At 38.7% G+C, this 26,733-nt stretch overlaps 1 protein-coding gene across 9 annotated transcripts in view; it reads left to right on the forward strand.

Annotated features, from left to right (window-relative positions):
• Nucleotides 1-24,503, forward strand: part of WAC (WW domain containing adaptor with coiled-coil) — an 85,756-nt gene extending 61,253 nt beyond the window's left edge. For 6 of the 9 annotated variants that reach the window (XM_089906320.1, XM_022580676.3, XM_022580680.3 and 3 more), the window contains 7 exons: nucleotides 9,555-9,800; nucleotides 11,193-11,315; nucleotides 12,181-12,329; nucleotides 15,346-15,464; nucleotides 16,945-17,146; nucleotides 19,649-19,776; nucleotides 21,341-24,503. In XM_089906320.1, coding sequence (XP_089762446.1) covers nucleotides 9,555-9,800; nucleotides 11,193-11,315; nucleotides 12,181-12,329; nucleotides 15,346-15,464; nucleotides 16,945-17,146; nucleotides 19,649-19,776; nucleotides 21,341-21,410 — 1,037 coding nt within the window. In that variant the 3' untranslated portion in view covers nucleotides 21,411-24,503. The remainder of the gene's footprint in view (nucleotides 1-9,554; nucleotides 9,801-11,192; nucleotides 11,316-12,180; nucleotides 12,330-15,345; nucleotides 15,465-16,944; nucleotides 17,147-19,648; nucleotides 19,777-21,340) is intronic. The other 3 variants (XM_022580678.3, XM_022580681.3, XM_089906318.1) reach the window with 2 other exon arrangements.
• Nucleotides 24,504-26,733: the final 2,230 nt, after the last annotated feature.

Here is a 26,733-nt window from a genome sequence, read left to right on the forward strand (position 1 = left end):
CTTTTCAGATTGTTTTCCAGTTAGTCTAAGTTTGTGAAAGGTCCATTAATTTGCGGTATATTTTTTTCCTCAGTGGAGACATCCATGTTATTTAAGTTAAGCTTCCTATTGACCTCATCAACACAACATGGTGATTTCCTTGTTTGGATTTTCCTTAACAAATAATTTGTATTAAGAGGTAGATGGTCCAAATAAGATAGGTCTCTTGGTCTTAAGTGCTACTAGTATAGCTAAACTGTATTTAAGGATGACAGCAGTAGAATGCTCTAATAAATAACAGAAGAGCAGGAACTTTGTCCTAACCACTGCTGTATCCTTAGTACTTGACAGGTAATAGGCAGTCAGTTCAGTATTTGTGGTATATGGATAAATAACTGAAAGAATGGTAATGCATGTGTTGAGAGTTGGGGAAGCACCTACATTGGTCATGGTTTAAAAAATGTATTTGGAGAAAAAGAAGAGTGTTATATGTGTTGTGCATCTAATTAAAGAAATAGATTTAGATCTGTTTAATGCCGGTGTGTCTTTCGATAAAAGGAACCTTAGATAAATCAGTCTGTGCTTGCTTGAGGGACAGAAGTGTGGAGGAGCTGTGAAGCTCTTCAGTTCTGCAGAGAATAATCCTAGTGTTAGGTAGGGTGAAACAAGGGCATCAGGTACCTCCTTTTAGGTTTATATCTGTTTCTTATGGTAACATTTGAACATCTCTTGGCAAGACTCCTTTATTGGACAGCCATATAACAAAGTACAGAGAAACTCTGATGTGCTTAAAAAAAAAAAAAAAAAAAAGTCTAAAACCGAATTTTACAGGCTTGCAACCCACTGACCATTCTAAACTGGTCCTGACCCCAGCCTCTTTTGCAGATTTGTGAAATGACAAAATAGGCAGGAGACGTGGGTCCTTGTTTTTTAATTTCGCCAAATAAGTGCCAGGGTCAGAAGAGTTTAATGACTTTTAAGTTTCTTATTTAATAATTTAGAGTTACGGTTTATTAACAGAGATAAGTTTGAAAAGTAAACAGAGCAGCCACAGAAGCAGACCTATTCAGTGACCTCAAGGCAGCTCTCAGAAAGTTAGCCTGTCTACAGGGTCACATAGTTACATGCTGTTCTGTAGTCCGAATCTAATGGAAGGGGATTAGTCGTTCTTTAATGTGAGATGTGAGTTAGTCGCTTGGAATAGACTTCCTTTTTGTGTTTTGATGATATCTGTAGACTGGGTGAAGTTAAAATGAACCTGAAGACTTTTCCCAGTGTGTTAACAGCAGTAATCTTTTATAGCCCACATAGGAGGTCTTAGCTGGCTGTAAGTGGGACACATTTAGCCCTTCCTTGCTTTGCTTTAAACTACTTTTCAAACTACTTTTAGGATTACTAAATGTTCATGTAAAATTAGACCAATTGGCCATAGAAGTACTTAAGTATTTGTTGAATAACTGAGGACGTTAACCGGGTGGGGGGGGGTTTGGTGTTAGTCTGATTTAGTCAGTAAGTTTCACTAAAATTGCATTATGTAATAAAGATGGCATTTTGAGCAGTGGGGCAGGGGAATACCTGTGATGAAAGAATGTTAGAAAATACTGTTTTTAACTTGAGGGGCAAGGAAGACCTTTTAAATGAGGGCCCAAAACACATTTGCCTTAAAAAGTTGGTAAATTTGGCTACATAGGACATTTAAAACTTCTCTGTGACAGAGATACAATAAACAAAGGTTGAAAAAAAAATACAAAATTGGGAGACAATATTTGCAACAAATATGAATAACAGTACATTAAGGCTACATTAAGAATTCATCAAAGCAGTATGAAAACCAACAGTCCAGTGGAAAGATGAGCAAAGTATCTGAACAGGCATTACAGGAGAGGAAGTTTAAATGGCCAGTCTTGCTCTACAACAGTTAGAAAAATTAGCTCAAAATGGAACAAGGACCTTAACTTAGGAGCTAAAAAGTATAAAACTGTAAGAAAGCTAGGGAAAACCTTTATGACACAGGATTGGGTAGTGATTTCTTGGATATGACACCAAAAGCATTGGCAACAGAAGAAAAAAATAGATACATTGGACCTCATCAAAATGAAAAACTTTTGTGCATCAAAGGACACTCTAGAGTGAAAAGACTGAACCCATGGAATGGGAGGAAATATTTATAAGTCATGTCTGATAAGGGATTAATAGCCAGAATATATGAATACAAAGTACTGGAACTGAACAGTAAAATGAAACAGCTCAGTCCAAAAATGGGCAACGGAGTTGATGCGACATTTTCCCAAAGAACATAGTCTAATGGCCAGTAAGCACATAAAAAGGTGTTCGGCATCATTGGTCAACAGGGACAGAAAATCAAACCACAGTGAAATATCACTTCACACCCATTAGGATGACTACTGTATGTATATTAAAAAAGCAATAGAAGACAACAAGTGTTTTTGAGGCTGTGGAGATTGAAACCCTTGTGCATTGCTGGTTGGAACGTAAAATAACACAGCTGCTATGGAATACGGTTCGACAGTTCCTCAAAAAGTGAGACATAAAATTACCATAGGATCCAGTGATTCCACGCCTAAGTATGTAATCAAAAGAATTGAAAACCAAGGAATCAAACGGGTATTTATACAAGAGTGTTCGCAGTAGCACTATTCACAACAGCCAAATGGTGGAAACAACCCTAGTGTCCACCAGCAGATAAAGGATAAACAAAATGTGATATATATATATATATATATGTGTGTGTGTGTGTATATATATATATATATACACACACACACACACACACACACATGCAGTATTACTCAGCCTTAGAAAGGAGTGAAATTACGATAAACGCTGCAACATGGATGAACTGTGAAAACCTTATGCTAAGTGACACAAAAGGACAAGTATTGTGTGATTCCACTTCTGGGGTACCTCGAATGGGCAAGTTCATAGACAAACCAGAATAGTCCTCAACTTTGGTCTTGTGAGATGGGGAGCTATGGTTTAATTGGGTAGAAAGTTTCTGTTTGGAAAGATGAAAAAGTTCTGGAGGTGAATTGTGGTGATGGTTGCATGACAGTGTGAATGTACTTAATGCTAATGAATTGTAAACCCAGAAATGGTTAAAATGGTAAATTGTATGTTGTATATTTTACCAGCATAAAAGAATTCAAGAGAAAGATTACCAATACAATATTGGAAATTAAAATGAGATTTTTCACTCTTAAAGTTGGTGACAATTAACAGTTGAATGTAGGGAAACAAAACTGGTAGGAGTGTAGAAGATGGTTATTATGGAGGCCACTTAAGTAAAATCTGTTAAAAGTTTTAAAATAGGCTTATCCTTCGTATGTATTAGCATAAAGATTTTCTCGGTTGAATAAAAGAGCAAGTTGCAAAAACATAATTGTTATAAAACATCAATTAATGCTATACTTATTTTTATGTACATTTTAAATGCATAGAAAAGTTCTGGACAGACACATTTAAAATTATGAATTATAGAGTAAAAAATAAATTAAAATGAAAGTCACAGATTATATACCCGGTGTTGTCACCTAGTTGTTTTGCGGTTTTTTCTACTACACTTGTATACTTTGTTTTCCCTTATGATTCCTCCGTGTTGTAACACCATTACTACATAATGGAACAAGCAGGCTGCCCTTGTTGCATCAGTAGTTTGAGCTTTACAACCATATCCTGTTTAGCATTATGACGGCAACTGTCAGAACATTGTGGGAAATTAATGTTTAGAAATGCAGTCAGTACCTTTTACTCTTTACGTGCAGTATCTCGTTAGACCTTCCTGCAGATTGAGGAGGAGTTATTTAGCATACCAGAAAAATGTAGGTCAGAAAATTTTGACTTTGGTCTGTGTTGTCTTGGGTATTTTGAAAGGGTGCCTATAATTAGAAGAGGTGAGTGGTTATTACTTTAAGCCTTAAAAAGTTAGGTTATAGTACATTTCTCTGTGAAGTCTAGTCTTTGGTAGGTTACTCCCCCTACTGGTAAAAATTGGAAGTATAAATGAATAATTCATAATTACAAGCATAAAGGGAGAGAAAAAAGGTTTTATCAAAGTTTATATACACAATTTAAATTAAAATCAAAGAGTAACATTTATTTCATGGCTTACGATAAGAATTGGTTAGAGATCTACAAATGATAGAAAAACATCAGGTAGGAAAGTGACCTTAAAGCTCATTTTAAGTTTAAAATACCATAGGACAACATCACCACATATCCTTAAAAAAATCATAGGCACGCGCGTGCACACACACACACACATACACACGCACACACACAAAATAAAAAAATAAACATGGTAGAGCTAAAATTGGATACCGTTGTTTTGCCAAAAGCTGAAAAAATAGGCTTAAAGCAACCTAGGTTTCTTTAATGCTTGGAAAAGTTTGCATTTAAAGAATGAGACTAGAGGCTGATGTTAAAAAGCAGAAGAGCCTTTTGAAATGGCTTTGTAATGTAAAACACTACATTAATTTTCTTAAGTTCATTATTTGTCTTTATTTTCAAAGATCCAGATTTTTAATTTTAGTTTGATACAGAACTGTTTAAACATGAAGTATGTTAACCTAACATTGTAACAGATTCCGGATTAAAAAGACAAATAGAAATGTTAATTAAAATTAAATATCTGTGTAGAAAAAGCACACTTAATGACTGTGTATTTGTTCTGAATAGTTGCTTGTTGCCTTTGAGTGTTTAAAAAAAGAAGAAAGGGGTTGAGGATTTTATGATTATTAAAATAAATCTAAATAAGTTATTTGTCTCTAAGACTATGTAGTATTACTTAGCTTTATGAAAAAATAGCATAAAGTGAGCTGTTCATTGCCTGCTCAATGAATTATTTTTGGAGACCTTAGGCTTTTCCTCCCCATTATAAGTTTTGAACCTAGAGCTTAAGAAGAACAGCACAGACACAGGCACCTGAGCCTCTCTTGCCTAATCAGGCGTCCAGTCAACAAGTACATGCTGATGCCATCTTGGTGCCAGATCCCATTTTGCACCAGAGCTACAGAGAGAAATACAACAAAATTCTTCTCCTGAAAGAGTTCATTTTCTGATAGAAGAGAGAGAGATCATAAGCTATATAATAGGAGATGCTGGGTAATGTCTGTGGTAGGGCGCTCTGAACACAGAGGAGTGGCACCCAACCAATAGCTTTCGTTTATATATATATATATATATTTTTTTTTTTTTTTTTTTTGCGGTACGCAGGCCTCTCACTGTTGTGGCCTCTCGAGACCGTTGCGGAGCACAGGCCCAGCGGCCATGTCTTACAGGCCCAGCCGCTCCGCGGCATGTGGGATCTTCCCAGACCGGGGCACGAACCCACGCCCCCTGCATCGGCAGGCGGACTCTCAAGCACTGCGCCACCAGGGAAACGCCTTTCGTTTATATTTTCATGATGAAACCAAGACTGCCTTTCAGGGTAGCATTTTATATTTTTATCACAATTATTTTTCTCAATTATACTTCTAGATGGAGGCAAGTAGTATTAAAAATGTTTAAGATGTAACATACTTCCGGAGGGCATTTGTGTGGGTGTGTCTTTTAGGAAGAAGGGGGTGAGTGGAGCTGTTTTTAAAAATAAGTAACTGGTGTGCAAATAGCATGCTGAAGACCTACCTGGAAAAGCAGTTTAGCTTTGCTGTCTTTGATCTTGCCCTTTCTCCACTAGTTCTCTGTGTTTGTGCTAGATTTTTAAAAATTTTGTTTTGGTTTTGTTTCCTTTTGTTTTTGAAAGTTAAAAGGAATCTGGGAAGTTCTCTCTTTTTTCATAACCAACAAGGTGTGCCAGAATCACCCATAGAACTGGAAGTTCACCATATGCTCGGACACCTCAGCCCCGCCCCATTCGTTAGAGCTGGGGTGGAGCCCTGGTATCTGTTTTTTGTTTTTAAACTTGGATAAGTCTTATCAAAGTCAGACCTTTTAAAAAGAGAAATTCTGGCCTTCAGAGATGTTGCTTGCTCAAGGTTCCCGTAAGTATTGAGTAGTAGTAACTGGTTTCCATACTGTTCATTAATAATCTCTCACAAAACTGCAAACGAAATTCCTCCTCAGGATACACATACGTATCATTGTTACCTTATTTCTTTGTGGTGATATGTATCTTCTGTTTTGGAGTGTTCTCCTTTTCCTGGATTGAATGGCAACACTGAAGAATTTTCAAGCCTTTGTTAATTTTTCAAATCTGTGGATAGATTTAGCAGCATTGAAACAAATTTGGAAACAACTTACACCTTCTCCAACTCCTATCATTAAAGGCAGAGGAAAACCATAGTAAACGTAACAAAAGGGTCATTTCAGAGGGATATAAGTACTAATTTAATTGTTCATGCAGGAAGTAAAAACAGAGAACTTGTTTCATTCTAAACATCATTAAGATGCCCCTAAACTGTTTATTCCTTAAGCTGAACCTTAAGGTATATGATCTGGAGAGAACTGCTGCTATAGTCTGTAATTGCCTCGTAAAATGTAATAACTGACACAAGGAAGTAATAAACTTTTCACAAGGAAGATCTTATTTCCTTCGTTTCTTTTCTTGTTTTTTTTTTTTTTTTGGCGGTACCCGGGCCTCTCACTGTTGTGGCCTCTCCCGTTGCGGAGCGCAGGCTCAGTGGCCATGGCTCACGGGCCCAGCCGCTCTGCGGCATGTGGGATCTTCCGGGACCGGGGCACGAACGTGTGTCCCCTGCATCGGCAGGCGGACTCTCAACCACTGCACCACCAGGGAAGCCCACCTTCAAGTTTCTTTATACTTGTTTATGATTCCAAAACAGCAAAGCTGAACACGGTAGGCAATCTGCTAGACTTAGAGACCCTCCTTTAAAATGTGTGCCTTTTAAAATGAAAATATCTGCCTTACAGAAATGAATATGTCTTAGACCTTCTGAGTGGATCATGCGAGATCAGCACATCCGTGAAATCTACTGAAAGCAGCTGTTGTCCCTATAGGTGTTTTGACCATTACAGTAGTGTAAAAAGGCCGTAGAGGAGGGTGTTCTTTTTTTTGTTTTGGCAGTAAACTTGCTATTCAGTAGTAATTCCTGGCTTCTTTGGGGCCATGATGATTAATGAATGTTTAGTTCCTAGAATTGGGAGTGAAGATTTATACTTATTAGGTAGCAGTGTAATATTCAAATGTAGTGTTCCTGAAACTTTTATACATCCTAGTAGCAGTCTTCAGTTATATAATGTATATATGAGCTTGAAAATCTCCAAGAAATGGGTATATATGGGAAATTCAAGAGCCTTTCAGCCAAGATTTTAAGAGACTGTATGAATATCTTGAATACTCTAGTCTTAATGTCGTTACCCATGGGACCTTGGTTTCTAATTCTTTCCTCCATTACAGTGACTGTATTAGTAAAATTTCATGGTATAAAAATACCAGTTTATGTTCTTTTTCCTGTTGGTGGACATGTGTTTTGTTTCTAGTTTTGTGCTAAAATAAAAAGAGAAGCATAACACTGTTATGAGAATTGTTGAATATTTCTCCAAATTGATGTACATTAGAGTTTCTCTAAGGGTGTATACCTAAGGGGAATTACTGGGTCGTGAAGTGCATGTAGCTCCAATTTTTCTAGATAATGTCAAGTTGTTTTCCAGCGTGGTTACATGAGTTTAGTCTCCACCTGAGATGTTAGGTGTTTCCATTACTACTTGAGAACATTCGGTATTGTTAGACTTTGGACATTTTTGTCAGTCTGATGAACGTAAAAGAATATTCTGTTGCTTTTTAATTTGCGTTTTTCTGATTATCAGTGAAGTTGAGCATCCTTTGTGTTTTTTAAGCCATTCACGATTCTTCTGTGAATTGTCTCCTTGTCTTCTGTTCACCTTTCTATTGTTTAGTCTCTCTGTTTTGATTTATAGGAGTTCCTTAAATTAGTTTGGTCACCAGTACTTTGGGTGTAATTGTTTTGCTCTTTGTTATTTTCTGCATCCTCACATCAAAGTTATTTTCCTGTGTTTTCATCTAGTAGTTCTAAAGACTTAAATATATATACAGAAGTCTAACCTGCCTTAAATTGGTTTTGTTTTAAATGTTAAAGTTTTTATGTCTGGCAAGGCATGTTAGTAGCTGTGTTCTTTTTTTTTTTTTGCGGTACATGGGCCTCTCACTGCTGTGGCCTCTCCCGTTGCAGAGCACAGGCTCCGGATGCGCAGGCTCAGCGGCCATGGCTCACAGGCCCAGCCGCTCCGTAGCATGTGGGATCTTCCCAGACCGGGGCACGAACCCACGTCTCCTCGTTGGCAGGTGGACTCTCAACCACTGTGCCACCAGGGAAGCCTGCTGTGTTCTTTCTTTAAAGAATTTTGTGGCTCTTACTAGCCCATACGTCTTCAAAATAAGTTATAGAATTGGCTTGTCAAATGCTACCAAAATGCTGTTGGGCTTTTAATTTCAGTTACGTTGAATCTATGTAAGTAGTTTGCAAGGATGGCTTTCGAAGGATAATTTTTTATGCATGTTTAATACTTTTTAAACACTGAGGTTGGGGTCTTGTGGGAGTTTCTTGCTTTTAAAAGTATCTTTTTTAGTGCTAATAATCATTAAGTGATACAAATAGAGGTAGTTCATTACTTTATATTTTTAAATCCGAAAGATTTAAAAGTATGTAATTCTAAAACTCAGTTGTAAGGACAAAAGTTCAAAGTAGGAGTCTCCTCTTAGGCATCACATCCTTAGTCCATTCTGGGGTTGCTCACCACCGTGACTATCCTTATTGATATTAAGGCTGTTGTCATGTTTAAGTAGACTGTTTTTGTGCTCATAAGCATTTTCACCTTATTTTATGATGCATAGAAATTAAGTCTTGGAGAACTGTATTGTCCCTTTATATCCTAATGGAAGCTTATTTGAAAGTGTAGTTAATACAGGACAATACCCTGGAGATATTGTGGGTTCAGTTCCAGACCACCACAGTGAAGCAGGTCTCACAATAAAACAAGTCAAACAATTTTTTTGGTTTCCCAGTGTAATATAAAAGTTGTATTTACACTATACTGTAGTCTGTTAAGTGTGCCATAGCATTATATCTAAAAAACAAAGTATACCTTAATTTAAAAAGAATGCTGTTGGAAAAATGGCACGGAGAGACTTGCCCAATACAGGGTTGCTGCAGAACCTTCAATTTGTTGGCCGGGGCGGGGGGGAAGAAAAAGGCAGCAACTGCAAAATTCAGTAAAGGCAAAATGCAGTGCAAGAAGGTGCGCTTGTGCATGTGTTTGAGACAGCACTACTAATGGAGTGTGGCACTGTGAGACTCAGACGTGGGCATGCTAGAGTCACCACCTTGCCGGGTTTTGTGACTTCAAGCAAGTTATGTAATCCTTTTCAGTTTTCTCATCTATGAAATCAGGATATGAAATGTCTGCCTCATATCTAGTCAGCCAGATGTTTACTGAGCCCCCTCTGTGCTACCTTGTAAATATTAAATGAGCTTACTTGAGTTAGGTGCCTGCCACGTGGGTGTTGCTTGTTTGATGTTGGTTCCAGTTTCCTCTATTGAAGTCATGTTTTTCAGCTTTATTATCTCCTTTTTATTTAGAATCCACATCAGGAGACAAATCGGTGTCACACTCTTGCACAACTCCTTCCACGTCTTCTGCCTCTGGACTGAACCCCACGCCTGCCCCTCCAGCCTCTGCTTCAGCAATGCCTGTCTCTCCTGTCCCACAGTCACCAATACCTCCATTACTGCAGGACCCAAATCTGCTCAGACAGTTGCTTCCTGCTTTGCAAGCCACGCTGCAACTCAATAATTCTAATGTGGACATATCCAAGATAAATGAAGGTAAATTCTCATTGTGATAATTTCTACAAAGTTCAGCTGCATTGTGCAAAATTATGTAATTAGTAAAATCCCCAGTATAGGAATGGTATTTGTTTTGTTTTGAAATTCACATTTGAACTTCATGCTTTGGAGTTTATATCCCCCATAGCTTAAGGTCTTTGTTACTATAATTGAATTAGCAATACTTGGATTTTCTGTGTATTTTTCAAGACTCGCTGCGTACCTGGTAGTTACTGGAGATAACTGTTCCATCAGCTTAATATATATGGGGAATGTTTTTTTTCTTTTTAAGTGAAAACAGAAAAAAGAATATTTGCTAAAACTGATATGGAAACACCTGGTTTCTAACATAGTTCAAGCAATCTCATGTACATTGGTAAATGATTATTTGGAATATTTAAAATATGCTAATTACTAAGAATAGGAATTCAGGTAGTTCTTAAACTACTTAAACACTTTTGAGAAGGGAAGTAATGGATAACATTATGCTATTTTTCCTAGTTAATTGCATTGTTAATTCCAACTTTGCTTCTCAGTGTACCACTAAAGTATTTGGGCAGCCACCTCAAAGAAGTCTGAATAAAAGTGGATGTAGTTTTTAATCCGTAAACCATTCAGATTGAAACATTAAGCCTTATGAACATTATAAAATTTTCTGTGTGTGTACACTTCCACATAAGTGGTTAAGTTCTTCCTTTACCCTAAAAATGGAGCTATCTTAGGCTAGTTGGTCATTAATCTTCCATTCTTATTCTCTTCAGCATTTCTGTATTTGTTGTTTGATAGGTAAACATTTTACTGGGCAAAGTGGGGCTTTTAAACATTTTGAAGAAATGGTAGCCTAGGCAAATGTCAATAATAAAAGGTCTTATGCTTCAGAAATACATGGTATTGCAAAGTACTCAGCCTTTAACATCCATTTTGAAAGCTTGTTGTGGGTGGGTGTTGATGTAGGGTTTGAGTGCTCAGCTGGTGTAATGATGCAATCGCATGAAATAACTGCTGTTTACCTAGTTAATTCCAAGTAATGTACTAAGTACGTTGCCTACCTACGGATAGGTTTCTGGTATAATCAGAAGTTCTGGTGAATACTCTTTGCTGTTTTAAAAGTCTCATAGAGGAGTTTCCTTTAACTGGACACCTAAACTTTACTGTAAAGGAAACTCTACTGTTTTATTATATAAACCCATTAAATTCCTTTGCCTTTGCCTCAGATCACTTCACATCTCTAGGCTCATTGTATTACTCCTATCTTCTAGACTTTTATTTTGGGAATTCTAGTATGGAAACACTCCAGATTTTTTCTGGGTTCCTTTTGAGTTTTCAAGTTGTAACTAATACCACATATGCCACTGTGTTTTTATTTGAATTTAAGATGTAATATGTTTATAGTTCTTACAGCAGCTGTGACCCAAGCCTCATTGCAGTCTATCATTCATAAGTTTCTCACTGCTGGACCATCTGCTTTCAACATGACTTCTCTGATCTCTCAAGCTGCTCAGCTCTCTACACAAGGTACTTATACTCTTAGATGCCTCTAGAATTGTGTCTTGGTGGGGGCAGGTGGGATTCGTAGCAGATTTTTCTTTAGTCTTTGAAGAGAGCGTAGCTATGATATTGATTTTATTTTGATTTTTTAACACTGCTGTATACAAGTAGTATTTTTCTTTACCTTTCTAGATGAAACAAGCTTTTGACATATATCTTGCACTGTTGCCATCATATCTGCAATATAATCTATATTTAATTTAAGTCGTTAGTGAGATATTTTACTCCAAAGCTAAAATAAAGTATGATATAGCCTCAATCTTTGCGAATTGCTGGATCTGTTTTAAGAGTTGAAGTTTGCTTCAAGTTGGTGTTAGATGGGTTTTGACCAGAGGATGCAGAAACGCGCAAGCCCTGCCTTGAGTTAGCCAGCCCTCTTCCCCGTGCAGGAGCCCAGCGGGGACAGGGCACGAAGGAGCACGTGGGGAATGGAAGGGTTGCCTGGCTTGCCCCCAGCCCCAGCGCAGAAAGCCGCCGAAGCAGCAGGAGTGTCTGGCCTACTGGCGCGCAGTGCACATGAGGGCCGCCAGCCCTTGGGCGGCCTCGAGGGGCGGGGACCTGAGGGGATGGCCAGGCCTCCTCGTAGGGTGAGGAGGACGCAGCGAGGGCGAGGTGAGGCCTTCTGGTGAGTGCGTTCTCAGACGCAGTGGGGGCTGCACTGGGTGTGCCGGTCTCGCTCAGCAGCTCGTTTGGTCAGTGTGACCCCAGCAGGTGCTTAGATGCTGACTTCTTCAGATAGCTGTTCTCTCTGGGGCTGTGGGGCGCGTGGAGAGATGTGCAGATCTCCTGCACATGAACTACAGCGGCTTTTGGTTTATTTCACTCTTCACAGCCCAGCCGTCTAATCAGTCTCCGATGTCTTTGACGTCTGACGCGTCATCCCCGAGATCCTATGTGTCTCCGAGAATAAGCACACCTCAGACTAACGCAGTCCCTGTCAAGCCTTTGGCTAGTACTCCTCCTGTTTCATCACAGCCAAAGGTATGTCGCCCTTGAGGGAAATTGGGAAAGACACCACTTCTGGTTAAAGCAAGTTTCATAATGTTTTAGAATATTGGAGAAAAAGCTCTCTTTTGGGAATGAGATAGTGGTGGGATGAATGACAGGTGAATGAGAATAGGTTTAGGTTAGACTCTCAGTTGATGGCTTGGAGGAGGGAATTGCATCTGTGCCACTTTTATATACCGGTTCTCTTCTCTTCATTGGCTTTGTGGATAAAGAAGGTATACTAATTGAGTCTTAATATTTGTAGAATTTTTAGACTGAGATATCAGAGAACATGTTTTCCAGTGATTTTCTCCATACTTTTTTTAACATCTTTATGGCAGTGTAATTGCTTCACAGTGGTGTGTTAATTTCTGCTTTATAACAAAGTGAATCAGCTTTATGTACACATATATCCCCATATCCCCTCCCTCTTGCATCTCCCTCCCACCCTCCCTATCCCACCCCTCTAGGGGGTCACAAAGCACCGAGCTGATCTCCCGGTGCTATGCAGCTGCTTCCCACTAGCTATCTATTTTACGTTTGGTAGTGTATATATGTCCATGGCACTCTCTCACTTTGTCACAGCTTACCCTTCCCCCTCGCCGTGTCCTCAAGTCCATTCTCCACGTCTGTGTCTTTATTCCTGTCCTGCCCCTAGGTTTTTCAGAACAATTTTTTTTTTTGATTACGTATATATGCATTAGCATATGGTATTTGTTTTTCTCTTTCTGACTGACTTCACTCTGTATGACAGACTCTAGGCCCATCCATCTCTCTACAAATTATAGAAATGAGTCAGTTTCTGTGCTAAGAGCTTTATATGTATTATATTAATTTTCACATCAGCTACTATTTGCTTCATTTAATAGAAAATGAAATCTTCCGTTAAGTCTGATGTTTGTGGTCAAGTCAGATTTTGAGACCTAGGCCTTTCTGAGCACAGAACCCATTTCATTAATACTAAGCTACACTGCCTGGTTGTCCCAGCGAAATCGCGTATGGCTGGCTCCTCAGAGCACGGTTAGAAAGTTGCTGGTTTCTGTTCTTACTGGACTGTGAACAGGACCTTACCATGCTACTGCCAATTTTATATTACATCCTTTGAGTCTTACACACAAATTCATAAGCGGTTCCCAGTCACACTCATTCTTTGCTTTGTAGCATACCACCAGTAAAACTTGAGCTGTTTGGAAGTTGGAATATACAGGTTTAAATTTTTTTTTTTATTAACTCTTACTGGTAACTATAGGAGGAAATTCTTTTTAGTTGTAAAACAGTGGGCTGTTTGAAACTTCCATGCCAAAGAACTCTTTATTCAAATAAAATCATAAGGGCTTCCCTGGTGGCGCAGTGGCTGGGAGTCTGCCTGCCGATGCAGGGGACACGGGTTGGCGCCCCGGTCCGGGAAGATCCCACATGCCGCGGGGCGGCTGGGCCCGTGAGCCATGGCCGCTGAGCCTGCACGTCCGGAGCCTGTGCTCCGCAACGGGAGAGGCCACAACAGTGAGAGGCCCGTGTACAGCAAAAAAATAAAATCATAAGCAGAAGCTTAAAAATAAAAATGTATTGAAACAGCTTGAAATCGATGGTGGGCCGGCTCTTAGGTCTTCTATTGGCTCATCTTTCCTACATTCCCTACATCAGCCATTTGTCTATGTGTGTTTTGGAGTCAGTCTAGATTAAGTTTTTAAATTTTGAGTTACAATTGTTAGTTTTTTGTGCAGTTCCTTGCTGTTTGCCTGTATTTTGATGGGAGAAGAATTAAAAGGTGTTTTAGCAAAAGAGACCTTATTCTTAGAGCTTACCATCTTGCGGTGGTGTTCTAGGAGTACGTGGCACGAGTGGCAGTGTTGGGTTTACCGTCGGTCCTAACATTGTCACTTCAAATCCTTTTAAGCAGGTGGCTCTGAGTTTTTTGCATTAAAAACTTACAAGTTGTTTTTAAAAGTAAGTGGACATTTGATCTCACAAAAATATTCTTTATAAAAGAACATGCTCTTCTATATTCAGAAGTAGCAGTGCTAACCAGAGTTGTTTGGGGCGATATTAATTATCTCCCCCCGCCCCCATAACAGCCTCTGCTGCTGAACGGTGTGACTTAATCACAGGTGCCTCCGTCTGCCTTCGTGCCTTAATTTCGGGCTTCCATTTTTGACTCCTTGTTTTCTCCCTGTTGTATCTGAATGTGAATGATACTAGGTTGGCCAAAGAGTTCGTTCGGGTTTTTCATAACATCTTACAGAAGAACCCAAACGAACTTTTTGGCCACCCTAATATATGTGTCCCCACTGCAGTCATGGACCTCTTGGTCTGCCTGTATAGGGTGACATCGCTTTGAAGCCCGCTCCAGTTGAATTGTGTATGGGCCGTAGCTCATTCTCTGATAAACCGGTGTATACATTCTCTTTGTATGTGGTTGAAATTTGAGCAGCTGTATTTGTATGATGTGGTAACGTATTTATTTTTATTGATACAGGAATAACAGTAAATCAAAAGAGGTATTATAGTGTACTGGAAAGAAAACTGGGCTCAAAATCAGGAGAACTAGTTTCTTATGCTGGTTTGCTAAGTAATTTTTTGGCCCAGGGCTGTTTTATGAAATTAGATCTAAGTCGCAAAACTTGACTTTCTTCTAACTACATGACCTTTGGAAACTCATTTGATTCTACTTCTTTAAACCTCTAGATTATATAAAGTGTTTAAGATTACTAACTAGACTTAGAGGAGTATGTGGATTTCGGCCCTAAATGACAATAGTTTAACACAATTATATGTGGCTGTATCTCTTATACTGATCTTATTAGGTAAGGACTTCTAATACTAATCTTATTAGGTAAGGACAGTTAGGACTACTCTTGTTACCTTAAAAATCACTGAATAGAAATAATTGGGAAGATAATAGAATAATAATAGAAATAATTTCATTGGTAGAACTTTTCGTTCTTATCTAGTTTTCATGCTTTTTGTCTCTGTGGCAAAAGCCTTGTCTCACCAGATTTTGATGTTTCAGGTTAGTACTCCGGTAGTTAAGCAAGGACCAGTTTCACAATCAGCCACACAGCAGCCTGTAACTGCTGACAAGCAGCAGGGTCATGAACCTGCCTCTCCTCGAAGTCTTCAGCGCTCAAAGTAAGTTGACGTGGTGTGTTGAGGCCACGTTGTTTTTTTCCTTAATATGGCATATTGCCATATTGTTTGGATATTATTTTATATATATATATATGTAGTAGAACTTGATCTTGGAAGAATCCGTGAATAGCTTAACCATAGTTTTGTGTATTACAAAATTTACAAAGGCAAATCTTACTACAATAAGTAGATTGTCTCTAGTAATGAATCCTGGGTTAATCTGAAGAAAGTGGCTCTTTCTTTAGAATTTTACTTGGTGAACTATGATGGGGGAGTAGTAATATGTGATACTTGGTAGAGGGCACATGATTTTATACTACTTCATTATTTGGAAATGATACCATTTTTAACTTCCTAATAGCAGTTTTAGATTTGAATGTATTGATAAAGCCAAATATCTCACATCTAAAAGTTGGGCCAGTATTTTACAACTGGTGTGTGTGTGTGTGTCCGTCTGTGTCCGCACGCATGTGTCTTTCCTAATAATAGCCTCAACCCTGACCCTGTACGGATTGCTTGTCACATATAGAGCTGTATTGTGTTGTCGGTTTTCTTTGTTAATTAACTTTAAATGATTTTAATTTGATTGATTTTCCTGTTTTTATTTCTTGTTATGAGGTGGCAACATAATTCAACTGTTGTTTTTATTGTTGTTTTCTAAACAAGCATTTCAGAGCATATACATCCACATGAGAGTTGTTCCCTTCAAAATGATCACTTTGGGAAGCTATCTACTGCAGCAGTGTTGCCATTGCTCAGAACATTTGGGGGAAATTCTTTTTTTAAATTGGCATTAGAGGCTGCAGTATAATTGTAAATATCCTCAGTGGTGAAAACGCTTCATCCTTTGGGAGACTAAGTTTTTGGAAATAACTGATGTGAAGCAGGTAGGAAATCAACTTGGGTGATTATTTATATCCCCGAATCCTAGCCCAAGCCATACAGTTTTAGAAGAAGATAAGCAACCTCAGAGTGTTGCTTTTTTTGGTCTTATTTTGCCACTAAACTCATTCATTGTTTTGCAGTAAAAGTGTTTTGCTTCACATTATTTCACCCTCTGATTCAGCACTTTATTCTGATATTAAACAGTCAAAGGCAGTGTACTTTTTCCCCCTCCATATCTTCATGTACTTAAGATAGAATAATGTGCCTTATATCTACAACTGTTCAAATGTGACCATTGCTTAGTTACATGCTTGTGTTTGTAGTATACAAAGTCAACAGGTTCTGCTGTCAAATTTGGGAGAGTACTGATACTTTAAATTCAACTCTGATGTTAATGTTAAAGGGGCTCTTTTAACCCCCCAAAAGTGTGTTAGGAATACACGATATAAGTATACTTCGGATTTTAAGTTCTATTTATTTGATGTTAAAATAATAAATTTTTGTTAGGAATTTGTGTACCTTTAAATTAATGAAAGGTATTGACAGTGTCTAGGATACCCAGAGACCACTTGTAAACATACTACACATTCAACAGTGTTTTCTCTTCTAGTAGCCAGAGGAGTCCGTCACCTGGTCCAAATCATACTTCTAGTAGTAATGCATCAAATGCAACAGTTGTACCACAGAATTCATCTGCCCGTCCTACGTGTTCATTAACACCTACGCTAGCAGCACACTTCAATGAAAGTCTCATCAAACATGTTCAAGGATGGCCTGCAGATCATGCCGAGAAGCAGGTATGTCACGTGATCACAGCAGGTGTTTCACCTGTGGGTGACTGGCAGCTTAATTCTACCTGGAGAAAATCCAGTCTGGACCAGTGGATTCAAGCTGTATTTAAAGCAACGAATTTCCAGTTAGATGGTCTGTGGTCCCTCTATAAAATGTTCCAGTTAGTTTGTCTGTGGTCCCTGTATAAAATGTTCTAGTTAGATGGTCTGTGGTCCCTCTATAAAATGTTCCAGTTAGATTGTCTGTGGTCCCTCTATAAAATGTTCTAGTTAGATTGTCTGTGGTCCCTCTATAAAATGTTCCAGTTAGATTGTCTGTGGTCCCTCTATAAAATGTTCCAGCTAGATGGTCTGTGGTCCCTCTATAAAATGTTCCAGTTAGATTGTCTGTGGTCCCTCTATAAAATGTTCCAGTTAGATGGTCTGTGGTCCCTGTATAAAATGTTCCAGTTAGATGGTCTGTGGTCCCTCTATAAAATGTTCCAGTTAGATTGTCTGTGGTCCCTCTATAAAATGTTCCAGTTAGATGGTCTGTGGTCCCTCTATAAAATGTTCTAGTTAGATGGTCTGTGGTCCCTCTATAAAATGTTCCAGTTAGATTGTCTGTGGTCCCTCTATAAAATGTTCTAGTTAGATTGTCTGTGGTCCCTCTATAAAATGTTCCAGTTAGATTGTCTGTGGTCCCTCTATAAAATGTTCCAGCTAGATGGTCTGTGGTCCCTCTATAAAATGTTCCAGTTAGATTGTCTGTGGTCCCTCTATAAAATGTTCCAGTTAGATGGTCTGTGGTCCCTCTATAAAATGTTCCAGTTAGATGGTCTGTGGTCCCTCTATAAAATGTTCCAGTTAGATGGTCTGTGGTCCCTCTATAAAATGTTCCAGTTAGATGGTCTGTGGTCCCTCTATAAAATGTTCCAGTTAGATTGTCTGTGGTCCCTCTATAAAATGTTCCAGTTAGATGGTCTGTGGTCCCTCTATAAAATGTTCTAGTTAGATGGTCTGTGGTCCCTCTATAAAATGTTCCAGTTAGATTGTCTGTGGTCCCTCTATAAAATGTTCTAGTTAGATTGTCTGTGGTCCCTCTATAAAATGTTCCAGTTAGATTGTCTGTGGTCCCTCTATAAAATGTTCCAGCTAGATGGTCTGTGGTCCCTCTATAAAATGTTCCAGTTAGATTGTCTGTGGTCCCTCTATAAAATGTTCCAGTTAGATGGTCTGTGGTCCCTCTATAAAATGTTCCAGCTAGATGGTCTGTGGTCCCTCTATAAAATGTTCTAGTTAGATGGTCTGTGGTCCCTCTATAAAATGTTCCAGTTAGATGGTCTGTGGTCCCTCTATAAAATGTTCCAGTTAGATTGTCTGTGGTCCCTCTATAAAATGTTCCAGTTAGATGGTCTGTGGTCCCTCTATAAAATGTTCCAGTTAGATGGTCTGTGGTCCCTCTATAAAATATTTGATGTGGATGTTTGTGAGGTAACTTTTTGTGGTTTCACATAAAATATTTTAATTATCAGTATAGCTCCCATTACCAAGCGCTCAGCATTCAGCTCTGTGCTAAGTGCTTTATGTTTGTTTTCTCCACTTTCTAAAACTACTAAGCAGTGCAGATAATGAGTTCCCCATTTTACTAATGAGGCCTTTAAGACCAAATAGGTTTATACTAGGGTCACGCAGTTACTGCAGTGTTATGACTCAGAGCCGTTGTGCTTTTTCTACTCAGCCGGCTACTCTGATAGTTTTAGAACCTGTTAGTGCAGTTGACCCTTGAACAACTCAGGGGTTGGGAGGCCGACCCTCCACGTAGTCGAAAATCTGAGCATGGTTTATAGTCAACCCTCCATATCCGGAGTCCGTCATCCTCAGGTTCAAACAAGCGTGGATCGTGTAGTACAGTGGTGTTTATTGAAAAACATCCACGTGCAAGTGGACCTGCACAGTTCAAATCTGTTGTTCAAGGCTCAGCTGTACTATTAATCTTATGACTGTCCCTCCAGACTAGCTACTGGAGTTAGGAAAAGCTTCTGCTTTGGGATGAGAGACCTTAGGACGTTGCAGTTACTGCCATGGCTTTTCCCTTTTATCAGATGACCAACCATCTGAAATGTTCTGTAAGTTCACGGAAATACATTGTGTATCTCTTGATACAGGGATACAGTAGGCCCTTTTATCAGTGTTAATACCTGAACTTTACTTTGGCTGATCCAGCATCTTTATTTAACCACAAATCATGAGTCCTTCTGTCCCAGCACTAAACTACTGTGAGATGGGAAATACTGTCCTCCCAAGGAAACCTGAAGGGGAAATCTTAAAATGAACACCTTCCACCATTAGAGACAGTTCTTTAAAAGAAAATCGTTTTCCCCCTTAGATTCATGAGCATTTTTGTGGATTTAAAGGAAAAGATTTATTTTGTAATCTTGGTATGAAGTTACACTCAAATTTAATGTTTTATTTTTTGTATGTGAATATGACTTATATTTCATGAGATTTTCATTTCTTTAATTATAGGCATCGAGATTGCGAGAGGAAGCCCATAACATGGGAAGCGTTCATATGTCGGAAATTTGTACTGAATTAAAAAATTTAAGATCTTTAGTCCGAGTATGTGAAATTCAAGCAACTTTGCGAGAGCAAAGGTAAGCCTTTCACTGAAATGAATTTTTTTGTTTTTTTTAGGTAATGCTAAAAATTATATATCTTAAAATAATTAGATCTTAAATTGGACTAAAGAACGTAAGTCGAATTTCATTTCTGAAATTTAAAGTTCTTTGATATATCACATTCCATGATACTGTAAACTGTGTGTTCATAATTTAATAATATTCCTGGCAAATGGTAGTGGCATCTAGATTTTATTTCTCTTAACCCATGGTAAATGCTTCATTATTTGACTTTTTTTCTTGCGTTATGACAGTATATGGTACCAGTAATGTTTTATTTAAAAAGCGGGGTGTTGACAGCAGCGAGTTACCAGGAGTCCCCTGTTCGGTTGAGAGCAGCGCTCTCTTGCTGAGGGTACATATTTCAGTTGAAATTCAAATCACTGTTGACATTGTCCTCGCAGCATCGATAGATCCCTTGGCAATTAAGAATTTAGTTGTCCAGGAAGTTTAATGATATATATCTGCTTTCTTTAATTGTTTTCACTTAAACTCTGTCTCGTATTTCTTAGTCTAGTATCTTACTCAAGTAGGATTTCTATATCGTGTTAAATAGTATAGATATTTTTTTTAATGCCTATTACAAAATTGAGGACTTAACTTTCATTGGCTTCACTTCCTGTCTATATTGAGTGACTGGGTCAATAAGTAGAGTTAATCTTGTCATGAAATCACAAAAATTTAATAAATGCCAAGTTGGGATTTATAGTAAACTTGGAAAAGTGAGTTTTTATCTAACCTTTCAACTACTGAAATGTCTGGAGGTACTTGTTGAATATCAGTTGGGAATTTTCTACTCTAGGATTGCTCTGAAAGTAGTTCTAACGTACATAAAACTTAACTTTATTTTGGCTTGCTAGGCAGGCGATACTCGTTACAGCAGCTTACTGAAACAGGTATCATCTCAGTCACGTGTCATGTATCATGTTTGACTGTACACAGATACCATGCTATATCAAAGCAGTAATCGTCATAGTTCGCAGAAGAAAGGGGTCAGAGAGGAACAGTGTTAACAGAGTTCATGGAAATCGAGTTAGCTGTGGAATTTGTGTTTTAGTTTTTGTTTTAGATATACATGTCAGTTGGACTTTGCTCCATTTTTATGAGCCTACATTTATGTTGAGAATTGTTCTTCAGAAATGATTAGCCTCTTGCCGCTCGTTAATTCTAGGCTTACTATATTGTGGTCCAGAAAACATGCAGTGTAAGTTTATCTCATGTCATCTGCTGCCTTTTGTGTCTGGTGATGATACAGTGAACAGTTTACCTTTTAAGTCAGTCATTATATTCAAACTAATTATTGAGAACGGGTTTTAGAAAACTAGGAAACCTTCTAACTTTTGTCATCCTGATACTTTAATATATGTAATGTTTTCAAATGGTGATTTTGTCCTAACTAGACTAACCAGTTTTAAATTACTTCATCTTAACTAGTAGTTACTCATTTTCTTTGTAAAGCTATCTTTATAGTTGAAAGCCTGGTTTTTCTGTAGCATTTATAGTGACCACGTGGGTTCTAACGCCCTCTCTTATTTTTCAGGATACTATTTTTGAGACAACAAATTAAGGAACTCGAAAAGCTAAAAAATCAGAATTCCTTCATGGTGTGAAGATGTGAATAATTGCACATGGTGTTGAGGACAGAACTGTAAACCTGTTGCCCAGCCTTAACATTTTTGAGCTGCATTTAAGTAGACTTTGGACCGTTAAGCTGGGCAAAGGAAATGACAAGGGGTGGGGGTCTGTGAGATTCAATTCAGGGGAAAGATACAAGATGGATTTGTAAAACCCTTGAAATGTAGATTTCTTGTAGATGTATTCTTCACGTTGTAAATATGTTTTGTAGAGTGAAGCCATGGGAAGCCATGTGTAACAGAGCTTAGACATCCAAAACTAATCAATGCTGAGGTGGCTAAATACCTAGCCTTTTACATGTAAACCTGTCTGCAAAATTAGCTTTTTTAAAGAAAAATTTGGGGGGTTAATTTATCATTCAGAAATCTTGCATTTTCAAAAGATTCAGTGCAAGCGCCAGGCAATCTGTGTCTAAGGATACAATTTTGAACCATATGGGCAGAGTACAAAATACCATGAAACAACTGTTTCCACACTTGCACCTGGTCAAGAGCAGTGCTTCTCCGTTTGTTTTGCAGAGAAATGTTTTCATTTCCCGTGTGCTCCATCTCCCTCTGAAATCCTTCCTCTGATTTTATCCATTTTTTAAGGCTCCTCTTTTTCTCCTTTCTTAAGGCACTGTTGCTATGGCACTTTTCTATAACCTTTTCATTCCTGTGTACAGTAGCTTAAAATTGCAGTGATTGAGCATAACCCACTTGTTTGTGTAAATTATTGAAATCCATTTGCACCCTGTAAGAATGGACTTAAAAGTACTGCTGGGCATGTGTGCTGAAAGTACATTGATGGCTCAAATATAAGGAAATGGCCCAATGAACATGGTTGTGGGGGAAGAGAAAACAGCTAGTCAGATGTGAATTGTATCTGTTATAATAAACATGTTAAAACAAACACAAATTGTTATTTTTCTTTACCTTCGGTCAATGCATATTAGAATTTGAACTACCTGGGGATTCTTCGTCAGAACTATTCTTGTTGAACATTTATACTTAATTGAAGTAATTCCTTAAGGAAGGTTTTGTTTAAAGCAATTAACAGGAAATTGTGTATAAGAATATTTAATGAAATATGAAATTCAACAAGAATGATTAAGTCACTTCCCAAGTGGTTGTCATTTGTTAAACCCTGGTTTACCTGTCTTGCTATTAATGACATTTCATTTTGAAGGATGTTTGTGTTGTAGCTAACTGTTCAAGTCTGGTGCTGACTGCTGTTCTTAGCCATCACAAAACGCTAAATTTGTGTAATTGGAGCTTCCTGCTGTTACCTGGAAATGGTGGGAAGGCTCAGCTTTGTATATTGTTTCCTAAAGTATATTAAAATAAAAAAAGAAACTATTGCTACTATAAAATTACCTTGGCTTTTTTTTTTTCTTTGCTAAAATATTGGTCACATGGCCTTAGCATGACACTGCCAGTATTAAATCAGATCACAAGGGTTTCTTTATGCTGAAAATCCTCCTAATTTCAAAATCTTAACTTACCCAATTTAGAGGCTTTTTTTTCCTCTTGGGCAGATGTGTTCACGTGCTCTCAGAGCTGCCAGCACCAAGGGCTTCTTTTGTGATGTTAGCCATTGTCACTGCATTCTGGGATGCCGCAATTCCACACTGCTCCTGCGCTTTGAGCATGTTTAAAGCATGGAAGGTAATGCTCAGAGTTCTCAGTAAATCTCAGAGCAGTAAACTCTAAGCAGTAGTATGGATGATACTTTCTAAAATACAAAAACGTTCCAGTGTAATTAAGAATTAGAGTCATACTGGAAACTGTTTTTTTTTATTGTAACTTGAGGATACTTTTAAAATGTAAGAAAAAACAAATGTTATAAATTATATCGCCATAAAGTGTTAATACCTGTGAGACTGTTGATGTTTGCTGGACTTGATTAGTGCATGTAAATGAAACTCTGGAGAACTGTGTTAAGTTAGCGCCCTTACTGATGTAGGCCTGTACCTGCTCTGGAGAGATGATGTAGTAGGCAGATGTTTCCCAGTCAGATGGCGACTTGTGATTTAAGCTAACTTTGAACTTGATTTGCCAATTGTTTATTGATCTATGTCACCTTACTGTTTTGACTTTTAAAAATGTTTATATCCCTAAAGGAACTGCTCACATACACATATGTGATGCCTAATTTGAAATTTTCCCGGTGAATTTTTAAACAGAATTAAACATTTTGTGGAAATATTTTTATAATATTTGATTCACTTATTCTGTAGTGAATTACTTTAAATACTGCACTTTAATACACACATGGTGTCCAGCTACTAACCTTCTTGAGGTAACCAGGGAATATTTATTGAAATAGGCATAGTATCCCAGAATATTCTCTATCTAGTTGTCCTGTTGCCATGGCTTTGAGCATGTATCTTATTTTGGTGGACACCTTGGTTCAGATAGTTTGCGAATAGAAATACAAATAGCCCCTGGGAAACCTCAGGGTTTTTATTTTTCTGTTTTAAAAGGGACATGAGTGGTGTTACATTCAAACCTTAAAAACTGATGTTGTAATAAAATGTATTTTGTGAAGGTGGGTCTGTTAGAGTCTTATCCCCGAGGAGCCAGCCTCCCTACCTTTTTCCCCTTTGTTTTCTGTTTAACTAGTTTGACTAACTTTTCATTTTAAAACTTGGGCTATATCTCCAGATTTTAAGCACACTGAAAACTCTGTCAGCCCTTTTTAAAGACATTGTGCTGCTTTGAATAGCCCAAATGAGTGATTTTATCTTCCAGATTTTATGTATCTGCTTCACAGTTGTAAAATCTTGGAAAGGAGGTGCTTAAAATTTTTCAAAGAATTAATTGTGAACCCATTTCAGAAACAATCTATTGTTGTCTTTAAACACAACCTTAACTTCAAGGGATTATTTCAAAGGGGGGAGGGGGCAGGGCATGAAGTAATTCACTGCAAACCAGAACTATTGTAGTTCAGGACTTAAAGCTACTGTGTTTAGATGTGGGGTTTGAATATACGGATTTCTTTTCAATACCTGTAAATATGGCTATATTCTTGTATTTGTACTGGAGTGTACAAAATGACACTGAAAAGTAATAAATATGTTTTGACTACGTTGTGCAGTTATTTCAGAACAGTCTGTTTTGAAAGAGTGCATAATTTTATGCGTTTGAAGAAGAAAACTTAAAAAATACCAGGTTACTACAGAATTTTTAAAGTGGTGTTCCAGTCATGTTTCATATAATTTCTTAATTGCACTGTTTTAGTGAAAAACTTGGCTTTAGATGCTGTTATGACTTGCTGTACCCTTTTCCCCCGATTCCGAGCTTTGGGAGTGCCCTAAAAGTGCATCCTGCCGAGGTGAGCTCGTCCACGCCCTTGGCTTTAAGAATCCCACTCTTAGGTCGGTTTCACCCAGGTTATCTGCAGCCCTGGTCTCTTCCTTGAGCTCCCCACAAGTTAGTTTAACACTTGCCTTACCACGCATGGCAAATTCTCTTAAGAAAAAGAGGAGCTCTTGCGCTTAAGACTTTTATCCTCCCCTGTTCCCCGTCTTCAGGGGCCGACACCGCGGTTCCCCCAGTTGCTCAAGACCCAGACGTTTTTGTTCTCACACGTGCTCTGCCTTCACGATGTGCTTTGGGCCTGAGAGCCCCTGCCCACGTTTGCCCCTCCAGACCAGCCCTCGGTCCTCTTTGAAGGCCTCCTGCCTTCCTGTCCGCGCGCACGCACGTGCACAGCCTGCTCTCCGTGTTGTCACGCTCAGAACAAAACCCAGAGCTCTCCCGTGGCTTTTGTGTTCAAGCCCCGAACGTCAGCGCTGTCTCGTGTCTGGTTCCTCCCTTGCTTGCTGCAGTCAGTCCCCCAGGGTCCTCCGTTCTCTTGCCTGGAAAGCCCTGTTGCCAGAGGCCTGCACAGCTATAGCTGGCCGCCCATTCAGTCTCTTCCCAGAGGCCTTCCCCGACCTCCCATCCAGATCAGAGCACCGCTCTCTACACCTGCGCGCTGGTATTCAGAAGAGAGTTAATGAATGATGAGTGTTAAAGGGCTATGGACAGGGTCAATTTAAGAGGATTGATTGACAAAGATTACAGAGCTGTTTCTTCAAGTTGTAATTTTGGTCCTCTCACCTTGGGGGATAGGGACGGAACAGCAGCTAGTATTGTATGTTTTCCTTTTAAGAAATGACAGTTGGTTACCAGAACCAAACTCCAAACCCATTTTAATTGCTAGCATTGTGAAATGTGCTCTCTCTGTCTCTCTCAGGCAAGGTTAGTCAACTTGAACACATTTTAAGATTAAATAAGCCACTGAGAAGCAAGATGCTACTTCTGATGGGAGAAGCCTGGGCATGGCCAGGTGAGGGAGGTTGGAGACTGGGTCCAGGATTCACAGGGAGGGAAGGTTTGCTAGGCCCATGTCTTCGGTTCAGATGCTTCTTTCAGGGTGGGTGTTTTAGGCAGAAAACACATACCATGCTCTGAGATGTGTCACTGATGGAGGAGCATCTTTATTACACACATCCACCCTAGAGGAGAACAGCTGGGGTGTGAGAATTCCCTGCTTTTGCGACTGGGTGCACTTCATAAACAGGTGTCTTTTTCTTTTTTTGGTGTGCCTACTGTTTAATTGCCCAGTTTGACCAGCCTGTGCGGGTGTGTTGCGGCCGCAAGTTTTCTCATCCTGTTGAGGTGTCCCAGGGTTACTACCTCGGATGAAAAAGGCAGAATGCAAGGACAATGATGTTTGTTTCTTTACTGCATTGTGTGTTCCCATCACCTAGAAAAATCAGCACCTACTGTATGCTCAAATATTTTTGCATGAATGAGTGAAGTCAACATTTTAACTATGTACTTTGTAGGATTGGTCAAATTTGTATTTAATATTTAATACATTCAAACATTGTTATTAAAACAAATTCATGATTAAAGAGGAGAGCTTGAACGGAGTCATTGTGAAATATCAACAGGCCACTTGCTTAAATTTCACTTTTTTTTTTTCCATTCTCATACCTTGACATTTTATCATCTTTTTGAGCTAAAACTGTTAAAAGTGATAAGCAGAAGACAGTTCCATGGTTGGAGAAGCTCTAATTTTTAAAATGCCAAAGCAGAATCTCAGGCTCCATCTCTCTCTGTTTGACAAGCACAAGGGTTGCAGAGATATTATGTAAAATACTGACGATGGAATTACAGCATAAGGTAGCTGATGAAATACCCCCAGACACTTAACAAAACAGTAACATTTGAAGAGCCAAAATGTTCCTCCACAAACCTCAACACAGTGAAAAAAGTACAAACCTGTCTTATAACCTGTGAAAGGTGACAGCTGGTTAGAGAAAAG

The sequence above is a fragment of the Delphinapterus leucas genome, chromosome 2, assembly GCF_059928025.1.
Source record: "Delphinapterus leucas isolate spDelLeu-1000000601 "Yukka" chromosome 2, BTC_Dleu_Yukka2, whole genome shotgun sequence".
Classification (NCBI taxonomy): Eukaryota; Metazoa; Chordata; class Mammalia; order Artiodactyla; family Monodontidae; genus Delphinapterus; species Delphinapterus leucas.